Source organism: Seriola aureovittata, chromosome 22 (genome assembly GCF_021018895.1).
Source record: "Seriola aureovittata isolate HTS-2021-v1 ecotype China chromosome 22, ASM2101889v1, whole genome shotgun sequence".
In the NCBI taxonomy this organism is placed as follows: Eukaryota; Metazoa; Chordata; class Actinopteri; order Carangiformes; family Carangidae; genus Seriola; species Seriola aureovittata.
The window spans coordinates 4,350,568-4,362,844 of record NC_079385.1 but is presented as its reverse complement, the minus strand read 5'-3'; the positions used below and the strand labels follow the sequence as shown (position 1 = coordinate 4,362,844).

The 12,277-nt window shown below is 41.7% G+C and overlaps 1 protein-coding gene across 1 annotated transcript in view; it reads right to left on the bottom strand.

Moving 5' to 3' along the window:
- LOC130163661 (anoctamin-4-like) overlaps positions 1–12,277 on the bottom strand; it is a 47,900-nt gene that overhangs the window by 33,854 nt on the left and 1,769 nt on the right. The window contains exon 2 of the mRNA XM_056367993.1: positions 8,762–8,836. Within this exon, the coding sequence (XP_056223968.1) occupies positions 8,762–8,836 (75 nt within the window). The remainder of the gene's footprint in view (positions 1–8,761; positions 8,837–12,277) is intronic.

Sequence of the window (12,277 nt, the reverse complement as noted above, 5' to 3'; positions counted from 1 at the left end):
GTAACACACAATATCATATAGAACTAAATACACTTCTTTAAACAAGCAGTAAGTTATACAGAAAGACAAGGCTGTGGCTCCAAGAACAAACAATGATCTTTTTTTTTTTTTTTTTTAACTACTATTCATTTGACAGATGAATAACACGGCAGGCCTCACAGCTCCTCAGCCTCCCTCTTTCATCCACGGTTGATAGAAGCAGAGCAAAGGTCGGTTTTCCCTCTCTGCTTGACGTGGACTGCTGAACCAGCTCGGCTCACCTCCGGCCTTCGATTTCACCTCAGCAGGCTTCTCTCTCCGTTTCATGAGGCCCCCGAGACCGGTGACACAGCTCGGCTCGGCTCGGCTCGGCTCGGCTCGGCTCGGCTCTGGGCTGGCAAGCGTCTGAGCTCAGTGTCTCTGGCAGGTAGACAGGCCGAACGCGGCCACCAAGTTTGTTTTCTTATTTCCATAAAACACATTGTGGTAAACTGACACTGTGAATTGTCCTTTGCTAAGTTTCTTCTGTTTTTTCTTTTTTCTTTCTTTGCTTTTTAATGATCCCACTGACGACTTAAGTCTCATGTGTCTTGGAACAATATCACCGTAAACAACAGTCAGTGGTTTTTTCACTTCATTGGTTTTTCCAATGAAGGCTCATAATCGACCTTGGAAATAGGACTCTGACAAATGATTGTTAAATCGAGACCTATTAGTTGGTAATCTACCCAAAACTTTTATGTCTTTATTACTGCTCAGAGGTTTTGATACTGCAGATGCATTTTTTAAATTTAGTTTCGAGGCAGTTGCTGTGTGAGTGAAATCGTTTGGCTTGTTTTAAACTGTGAGACAAATTAATACTACAAATCATCTGAAAAAAAAAAAAGCCTTGAGACTGAATTAATTAGCATTAACATTTGTCGGTGTTTAATTACATTAAATATAGTACTCTACTGAATTAAAAAAGTTTCAGTCTTGGATTCAGGGGCTGCCAGTGGCCCCCTCATTGCAAAATGCACCATCACTTTGCCTCTGGCCGACGTAAACGTCGCTTCTTGGGATCAAATTTGCTTTGTCACGTTACCTCCTCTATTTCTCTGATTTGTGTCTGTTTATGCTTTTATAAGGTATTACCAGACTCTAGACTTTATATAGTCTTTACTCCTTTTTTAATTCACATTGACAATGGAAGAAGTAATAAAGTTGGAATTTGCATCCTTTTCTCTTAATGTGGAGAAGTTCCGTATCATAACTTTAAACGAACATTATTGTGCCCACACAGACTGAGAGTTTAAACGTGTTGTGAATTGTTTCATGCAACTTTTCCGACCTGACATTTTATATAGATCTTCGGAAACTTTGGATTTTCTGCACATTGTTGTTATGTAACACACCGAGGGCAGGTGGGACTAGGGAACACGCTCAACCCCCCCCCCCCCCCCCCCCCCCCCCAACCTCCCCCCAACCTCCTGGTTTCCTGTGAAACACAAAGCCCAGCAGATTTCAGAGGTACATCAGCAACGAACAAACACAGCCCGATCAATAACAGAGAAGAGGAACGCCTGGCAGTCTCTGAGGCTCAGAGCTCGCTCCTCACTCTGCGCATTCAGCTGGAGGATAAATTCTTAGGAGGCACGAGGTAAATCTAAGCTATACATCTCATCTCAGCTGTTTTACATCCTCGAATTCCCTGAAAGAATAAACTGGTTTTCACACCACGGAGGGCAAAAACGTAAGGCTGGGCGTCCCCGAAATAATGTTTGTGCTCAAGTCAGCACTTGCAAAAAATTGGAGCACAGAGAAGGTCTTTATTCTCTCTGAGGGGGATTTGTCTAGTACAACACTTTTTGACTGCTTTCTCGAAAATAATAGGACAAGGAATATTCTTTGGTGTGTGAAAGTTTGCAAACAATAACAGTCATCGAGTACATTAAATGACTGCAATATTCTTTTTTTTATGGTTTTATCCAAACCAACTGTGCATAAAAATGAGTGAAAATAACACACATTTGAAGAGTTCCACAAAGTTGAAATGTCTTTTGGGCCTGCTTCATCTCCTGCACAGGATCCAGCAGCATAAGCTCTGGACAGACTTTGCTCTTTCATTTTCTAAATTAAAAACACATCCCACAAAAGCTCATTCTTTCAATAACCACAAGCCCAGGAGCAGATTTTTAATTTCAGTGATGGACAAACGCCCAAACAACTTCTCTTCTTTAACAAAATGAGTCTAAACACACTGAGTGTTTTCTGTTGTTATGCTGGAGATTTTTTCCTCTTTTTTAACGTTGTACTTTTTTTGTTTGTTTGCTTTATGATTACATGTTATTTTGTTCGACAATGTAAAATTTAGATTTTGGGTCCAACTCGCCCTCACAGACAATCACAGGGTTCCCAATTATTGTTACCGACTGACGTCTCCCCAATTTCCAGTCAAAAATAGGGGCGATATACCGAATATACTCAATGTATTGCAGCTGTCTCCCTCTCAGACAACACCCCCCACCCCCCCACCCCACCCCCATCCAGAAAACTCACAAACATCTGTATCCTGTTTCCACTCTGATTTTATTCTGAAAGTATCTAGTAGTATCTTTCCCCCACTTTGACACTTCTTTTGGATGTTTTGCTATTGTTCACCCTCACAAGCAATCACACTTTTTACTTAGTTCATGTGGAGTATTCGTTTGGACACTGCTGTTATTTATTTAAGAGGTGCCGCCTCAGCAGTTCTTGGACTGTAACTCCTCTGTCTTGGACTGCAGCTGGTGACGGTGGTTCTTGTTCTGCTCTGGTGGAGAACTGGTACATGTGGCGCTACGCCAAGCTCACCGAGGCCGCAGAGCAGAAGGAGGACCGCTGTCACCGGCTGCAGTTAGCAGCGGGCTAGCTGTTAGCAGCAGGCTAGCTGTTTAACGATTCATCTGAAAAGTAAGATCTTCCTACTCATCCCTACTTTGAGGTCTATTTTTGTTAGGGGTCAAATTTAACTTGTGTTGTGATTTCCCCCTTTTTGCATGCAAATTTAAAGTTGCTCCAATAGAAACCATTAATGAATAAACAGTAAAGAAAGTTTTAATGCAGGCAAGTGTTGTAGAGTTAAAGGGTTAAATCGCACATTTATGAAGAACTTGAGATCAGATTTCAAAATATCCAGATATTCAGTACTTCATGTCTAAAAGTATCGCAATATTATTCATAGGCCATATTGCCCAGCCCTTGTCGGAAATATCAAACAATGATTAATATCAAAAGATGCTTGAAACCCTGTAGTGTGAAGGAACAGTAATGGAACATTATTTCTTTATTTACGATGGACAGAAACAAATGTTATTTCCCAAATGACTCCCGCCCACTACAAGCCAGTGTGAAAAGCACAGACTTGCTGAATCTGTCGTGTGAAGAAACCAAAACTGTTTCAACTTTGTCACTGTGTTCATGTAGGATGCCACAAATCATAGTTAGAAGCTGATTCGGAAAATATCTTTGATGCTACCGCAGTTATAAAGTAACATTATGACAGGAAACTGCTTCTTGATGGACACTAGAAAGGCTGGTGGGTTTGAGGACTTTCAGAAACAGTCAGTGGTCTGTGACCTGAACAGGATTCATCTCCTGAAAACCACAGAGTCATTTTGAAAATTTTGAACTTAATGGTTTGTACTCAGACTTGGTCCAGGTAACACAATTCAAAACAGCCATTAACTGACTGTTATTTTGTCTTTTTAAACAACGTTGAGAATTACATTGAGCCAGCAATCCTCAACATCCCATGAAAGTCACCTGGAATGGCGGGAGGGGCGGAGGCGGTAATCCACACCTGGCAAGTATCCGGACGACCTCCAAAACTTACGGCAGCCTTTTTCGGACGTAGTGTGTTCTAAGCAATATCTATGTCGCAGTCATCAGAAAAAAAAGTGCCCACGTGGCTCTCTGAGGAGAGAGAGGCCCAGATATGTAGCACCTCCACTTCCTGATGCGCTCAGAGCTAAGACAACAAAATGCAGGTGCAGGTATCTGGGACACACGCTGCTCGGTGCAATGACAAGTTTGAGCTGAGAGTCAACAGTAATCATAGAGGGACTACCGGTGGAGGGCCTGCAGGTGGATGGAGGGATGGCAACTAATGAGCGCTTGATGCTTCCTCTGGGGTTAAAAGTCTGAGTGTATTCGAACTTTAAATATGATCAGGGCCAGTGCTGTAGATGCAGAAGTTGCAGCAGGAGAAGTGCAGCGCACATGCAGTGAAATATCACGCTTAAAGATTAAATATGCTAAATGAGTATTCTTTAACTGGACCTGTCAGTTTGCTGTCTCTAGAGGAAGTCTTCATGTCAACATCTAAAGTCTCCACACGACTCTTTATCCCACTTTGTTCTGCGCTCTTTCATGAGCACCAGCTTCCTCCCTGCATTTGACATTGTGAACCACCATTTTGAAATTGAAGGAAAATCATGCTGGATCGCATTATGGCACGAAACAGGAGGAGGGTGCCGTCCTTCCTGAGCTACAGCAGTCATAGTGTCTGTTTACTGTGTATGAAGTGAAGGCTTATGGGAAGGCTGAGTCTGCCAGTGAATGTAATGTGGGCTGGATTTGGATCGGACAGAAAGCATTAAAACACTAAAGCTCTGCAACATGGTCTTAATTACTGCTGAGCAATTAATCATCTGCTATGATATACTGGTCGATATTAGACTATTGCATATAACTTGCAACTGTAAGTTAAGTCTGCTTGATTATGGCAAAAATCATAATCATGATTATTTGGATCAATATTGAGATCATGATTATTTGTTGACTTTAGAAACACAACGCATTTATTGAACTTATTCAATAAACTTATTGAAATAATCGTTTCATCTTGCTTTCATAATCTTTGGAAGCCAAAATGGTAATTGAAAATAAGATTAGATGCATCGCCCAGCCTTACTGTAAGTGTTTATGTTGGCTGATATTGGAGAATGAGAAATGGCAGATACAGATAATGAATGTTTGAAGTCATTTAGAGACAGTGCAGTGTTTTATGGTTTTATGGATAATCCACTCCATACGGCTCAATATTGCTCTCCTGGCAGCCTTAGGGTCTCTTCGAGTCCTGGGTCCCATTTTATCATCCCATTTATTCGTCTTCCCTCTTGGACAAAAACCTTTAGACTGTGTTTAGAGTAGAATCAAAGTGACCATGTGATCATAGTTTAAAAGTGGAAAAGTACAGGAGTGATTAAAGAGGTGTAGGTGCTGTGCAGTGTACCAAGACATCTATAAGACTGACAAATAAATTTCAATATATGTCTGTATATACGATCTGAAGCTCCCTTGATATTGGTTTGTAATTCACACAATAAGCCTGATAAACCAAAAAGCACAGAGTCAGCACAACCCGACTCCTCCAGCACTCTGCAACATGAATTCAATCATTTCCACGGATACAGGGAGCAGGAAAATTGAGCATGTCGAAATGTCAACTAATACTGCAGACAAAAAAAAAAAAAAAAAAAAAAGGCTTAAACTGAGCTCTCGTTGTGTGAGTCAGTCAGTGCTGCACATTTCAGGATGCTGCATTTGTTTCCCACGTCATCCTTCACTGAATTCCTGCCACAGGCTGAAGATTAGCTCTGTCTATCAGCCGCACAGCTGCAGCAAATTCCTACAACGATGAAGGAGGGTGGAATTAATGGACGATTACAATCGATTAGAACTTTTAAGAACCTACAGTGATGCTGACGAGAATTTTCCTCTCAAACAAAGACAAGGGCTTTTAAATCACAGGCGGCACACTACCTCTTTTTGATCTCAGTGCAGGGTCGAGGCTATAGATCTTTCCCTTTGTAAAACCCAAGAGGGCGAGTCTCAAGGGTCCAAAGCTCCCTCAGCACTTCATTAGTTCTTTTTTTTATTTTTTTTAATTTAATTTAGCTCAGAGAGACGAGAGGAACACCTGCATGCAGCAGCAGCACAGCCTGAGCTGAACCATGAGACTCAGCCTTCACTGTCACAGCATCCAGCTTCCAGCCTCCCTCACTAACCAGGCGCCGCTGTAACTGTCGTGGAGGAAATGTCAAAAGGCGCGGTCTGGATATTGCAAATGGCAGGGGGGTTGCAGTATTGCGACAGTCAGGAAAGTTGCTTCAGACAGCTTCATCAGCAACGCATTATTTGCTGTCGAGAACCCCGGACGTACACACAAAGTTAACATGTCGAGGGGAAATCTTTCATTTTCTCACTCTTTAGCAAACGTTAGCCTTTAGTCCCCCCTGGCCTGCTGTCAGAAAGCTTATAATTTATACAGAAGCATACAGCTCAGCAGTGAGCTCTCCAAAATGTCATTGTGGATATTGCTGTTTTTACTACACAGATTTACCTTGTAAGTGTGTGAACCTCGTAAGCTCGTGTACAGAAACAAATGAAGTTTCTCTTCTGCTAGTCGAAAGACCATCGCACGATCTACGACTCTGTCTGCTCCTGATTGTGGTGATATTGTTTATATACACGCTTCTCCCACCACACTGAAGCTTCTGTGTAGCACAGAGCAGTGCCCTTCATCACAGGTGACACGTTCTTCACTCACCATTACGTCCTGTATGAAAAGGTGGGATGGTTCTCCTGGACAAATAGAAGGGAGCAGCGTTACTTATTTATAAGGCTCTGCTACAAAAGCTGCCCAGTTATCTCTGCTCTATACAGATATAGAGATATTGATATATATACAGATACAGATATACTGTATATCTAAATACAGCACTTACAACATCAGGTAACGGGACATTTTAACCTACGCTGTACCTGAACCCCTGCACCCCGACACTTGCACATGCTTTATCACGTATGTCTGCGAACTAAAATCAATGCAGAACCAGATATATATTCTTTTTTATTTGACTCATTCTTCTTCCTCGCCAAAGCGTGGCAGCTATAACACCCACAGCTTGACAGGTTGGTCAGCAGTAGCAGCTAATGTGGCCTGCGCCCCAAGCAGAGCTGCGGGACGGGTCCCAGAGGTCTGGTAACCTCACTTCTTTTTTTCCTTTTTCAAATTTGTAGTTTTCAGCCCAACGTCACTCGAGGCAATTCATCAGACTTCGTGCAGCTTCCTCCAGAGCCACAAAAGACTTCAAACAGCTTCTTTCAGTTACTAAATGTCACTCTCCAACACCTGGAAACTTTGATGTGCAGAATCAGAGCAGATTATCTTTAAAGGTCCCCCCGGGGGCAGAGGGAGGGAGGCTTATAGGAAACCAATCTAAATGCTGATGGTGTCATTATTCAATAGCTATTACATTGTGCAATCAACATTTACTTCATAACGATAAGTTAAAAGAAAAGAACTTGCCTTTTGCCACTTTAACAAAAGAACTTGTTTGTATCCTCGAGGTCTAACCTCTGTGTTGAACACAATAAAACCTTTGCAAAGTAACTAGTTAGTTTGCAGTCTTGTTCTTTGAGACTGTTCTCCATCTAGCGCTCATGGTCATTATGACAGGGGCAAAGGGCAAAGGGCAGTGACGTAGTGTAAAGAGCGAGAAAGTCTGCGTCACGAGGAGGTTGCGGTGGATGGATGGGTCAACAAAACACAGGAATATGACACAGGAGATCGGTGTTGGACTCCCATGCGAAACCAGTAGTTTATATTGTTTCTATTATCCATGACCGTTCGTTGTTATTATTGTAACCATGACAACAAAGATCGTCCGATGTTGAGGAAGTACTTATGAAAGTAAAAATCATGATCTTTTCCTAAACCTGACCAAGTAGTTTTTGTGCCTAAACCTAACCAAGCCATTACCGTTATCATCAGTACAGTCGCGTGTTTATTATAGTAACCGTGACAACTGAGCTCCGGTACGCATGCCGCCGTAGGGACGCTATTTCAGGAGAACCTCCTATGGGTCGTATCAGAGGGTAGGAACAAACGACAGACATGCCCGTACGGATTGGAGGACTTGTTGTGTTCTTCACTGCTTTCGCATGTTTATTGGTCGATTACATTTACAGAGAGCTCCATGAGACTAAGAACACTTTCCCAATGTGAAAGGTCTGCATTTACATTTACATTTTACTGAAGACATGAGTCTTCACCCCAGCATTCAGCAGCTTGTTCCACCATCAGAGAACCACAGACCAGAACAGTCTGCACTGAGATCGTCTTGTGTGCAGTAATTATTATTGTTCATTTGTAATTAACTGTTATTATTATTATTATTATTATCAACAAGCAACATGCAATAAGAGATTTTCCTGTCAAGACTTTAGCAGCAGTGTGAATTCTTGACAAATTGAGCAGATTCTTTTTGTATTTTGTCTGTGGACCTTCTACAATTGCGCCATTCTGAAGTATCTGAACCAGAAATAAGCTCTCTATGTTTTTCTATAAGCAGACCATTACATAAAGAATCAGTGATGTTACGTAAATCTGTTTGCAGGTGATTTGTCCTTCAGTGAGAAACCATGCCCACTGTCATGTAGTCCCTCTGGTTTAGACAGTTAAACAGCTGCTGAATGAACAAGCTTTCCATAGGTTTTGTGCAAATCCATCATAATCCTTTGAGACACCCTGCTTTAACTCAAACAGATGGAGTGGGCGAAACATAATATGTAATAAATACTGAACAACCACAGTAAAAATAATTTTTATAGTTATTGGGCAAATAACAGAAATATTTGATATAAAGCAGGTGATTTTGTATTAGATAGAAAATTATACTGTTCACATATCAGACAACATGATAACATGTATTTTTCTCCTTTAAGAAAAAGCCCCAGTAAGTGAAAGTGCACTTACCGATGGTGATCTGACTGACGCAGCTGTAGAAGGTTCCTGAAGAGGCATTGTAGCTGCTGCTGCTGGGCTCACGGTCTGTGACGGGAGCAGAGATCACACATCAGCTACGGCATCAATTTATAGCAATTTATAGCAACTTTCAGTGCAACAGAGGCGTTGATTTTTAGCACAGGTCACCACGAGTTCATCATGCTGCCATCGCTTTTCTGGCTCCCAGAGTATCATGTATCCTACAGTTAAACATGTGTCCACTAGAGGACGACCTTATAGTCAGTTTTGCCAATTATTTGGCACTAATAGGCAAAACTCCACCAGTCACACAGGGACGTACGTCACTGTTTAGCATGGAGGCTCCATTCACGAAGTCAAGTAGAAGAAAGCACGCAGTCCCTGTTTTTCTAGCAAGTGCAAAACAAGCACGACTTTGAGGGTCATTCTTCTCAAAATATCTGTGTGCATGTGATTAACTCTCTCTTAACTCTATGATCCAAGCAACATTTATAGAACCAATGAAACGGCACTCAGACTTTATGAGACCCAGAGAGGGGGGAGGTGGTGTCACAGATGCACAACAGATTTTATATTGCGTTATTCAATGTCAACGTCGACTACATCAGAGATAACTTCTTCGCTCCATGAAAAAACCTTCAACGCATTATATTAAATTCAGAGTGACAAAAAACTGGTTTATTCAATGTGGCATTGGCCTAAGTATCCAGCTACACTACTTTTCCCCCAAAGGCCTAATTACTTTGAAAGTTTCTGTTGTGATGACATGAGTTTCTAACTTTGGGAAACTAAAATTTATTTGAAAGGTTTTATTCCAACAGCAATCTTGAGAAAACATTTTCCCCCATATTAAAGTGAAACTTAAAATATCCATGTAGATTTTAATAGATATTGAATACATAAAAAATATAGCTAATAGCATTTATAGCTCTTTTATCTATTTAATAATAATAATAATAATAGATTTAATATGTTTTAAGCCTTGAGTTATACTGAATCAATTGAAATTTTTTCTTGTTTCTCACATTACAGATGGCAGCTGGAGGAAGCAAAGTACAGACGGTGTCAAACTTTCTTTGGCAGGGCCGGGGGGGATGTGTATGTGTGCGTGTGTGTGTGTGTGTGTGTGTGTGTGGGGGGGGGGGGGGGGGGGGGGGGGGTGTGTATCGGCTGATGAATCTACTATCGTCTTGTTCCGGCTCCAAACTATCGTCACTATATCAGCCTTTAAAAGTCCACAGTCAGTCGACCTCTGGTGTCCACTGAGCCACAGGGATGAAACTCCAAATCTTGCAATGTTACTGCTCTGCTCCACACACTGAGCTACACAAGGAACAAACCCTTGACCTTCGGAGAGGCAATAAAATCCATGACTTTGTCAGCTTTAGGGCTTTAGTCGACCAAATTATATAGAGAGGGAATGAAACCATCCACTGTGGTAGGACACTATGAATGAAATTCATGACACCAGCAGCGGAATGGGAATGAGCCTGTAACCTTTGAAGACTTACAAGAAGAAAACCCTTCACTAACCCTGATAGCGTTAAAGGAATGATGCCTTAAACCCTGCAAGAGTTTCTTTGCCACTTCCTGATCCTGCTGCTTCCTAGTCTGCAGGTCTGAAGTGCAGCCTTTACATCCCCTGACCCTTTGAGTGTGAGGCTACAGCAGTATGTCACAGTAATTACTGTCTCTGATGACGGTTCGCTCAGTGTAGCACAATTTAACTATATATAAAATGTGGGTGAAATGATGAGAGACACGTTGCACAAACCTGTATGGATGCAATTTGCAGTATGATAGACAATGGTTACGTTTATTTTATAGACCTGTGACATTGCCAAGTTAATTTCACAAGCTGCACTAATTGAGGTTTTTTTTGTAAAGCATAAATGAAGTTGTCGTGGTATACCGGTCAGCTGGCGGTTGCCTATTTACAGACCCAGCCGACATCGAACATTCATACATGCAAGTCCAATATTTAATCTCCTTTTAGCTCTGTTTTGGTCTCCACCAACTGTGTTCCTTATGGAACATATCCAGCTCTGTAGCAGCTGAATAGTCAACTACTGTAACTCTGCCTTTTGGTGGGTGGCAGGTACCGTACACTGGGTTGATGTGTTTATGTGTTGATGAGAGATGGAAATGGAAATTTGGTGGGTTTGTCACTAGGAACAACACCTTCGATGTAACACACACTCATCTGATCCAGAGGTCAGAGCTACATAATGTAGAATAACTCAATAACAAAACAAAAACAAAAACGTCCAGTCATTGTCAGTTCAGCCGAATGTTGTGCACCACTTTAGAGTTCATTTGGCAGGAAAGGCAGGCTGTACAAAAATATGAATTTCACGCTCAGTCAACCAAACTGCATATTAACAGGCTTGTGTGTCCTGCTCCTAGCCATCATGGCGAGATCGGTAACTCAACAAAAATGTTCAGTCAACAAACAGTATTGAATTATTTGAATTACTTGATGAGAAATACTGCAGAGTATCACTGAGGTTTCGTGGTCAACCAGTAAAATAACCTTGACACTGGAAATTTACAGGCCTAATTTGGAACTCCAAGTTATCAGGGGAGACAGAGGTTAAATCATTAATCTGTGTGAGCAGAGGGACAGGCTCTCTCTGGCACTGCAGCCAGGTACCACCTCACATTTCTGCCTCTCGCTGAGACCTGAATACGAACGCTTCTGCTCGTTTAGCAATTTGGACAACTTTTATAGAAAACTCTCACTTCCTTATTCCCTAATCTCACACCTACAGCTGCATCAAAGGAGAGCAGCGGCAGCACAGCACAGACATTTATCACTGACTGGGAGTTTTTTCATCTCGAGCTCTCGCATTTGCTTACATGTTTAGAGATAAAGCTGCAGGTATCATTTATTACCGAGGCTACGGGAAGTCAACGCGCGGACTCAACAAATCGTACCAGCCTCTGCGCAGCTTCCAGTGACATTCATAATTTATTATCACATGGCGCTTTAAATTATGGTCAACATTTTTTCCTAATTTCCTTCACACTGAGCTCAATGTCTACTTTATGAATTATACCAGCAAATTTTTTTTTTTTTTTTTTAAAGTAGCCTCCAGTGGTGAAACAGCCTTAAAGGGACTGAATCACCTTCACAGGCTGATAGGTAAACGACTGTTTTATTGTGCGTATCAGAGAAGAGGCAATAGATTCGGATGCAGCAGAGATGATATTGTTGCCTATAGGCAATTGTACTTTTGATACTCAAGGCATTAGGGGAGTGACTCTGGGACGCCAGTGATCACTGTCTAGCCTCCTGGAGGTGTTGTGGGACCAACTAGACGAAACACTGGTGAAAGGAGGTTCCCACCTGATGACCCCAAAGACATGTTAGTTATCACTGCTCATTAGTCTGTACAGCTAAATTAATAGTTATCATAGGACATGTTAAGCTTAGGGAGCTATTCACTGAGTCTGGTCCATTTTCTGTAGCACAAGCTTTGTGTTTATCTTAAAAAAGTGCACCAG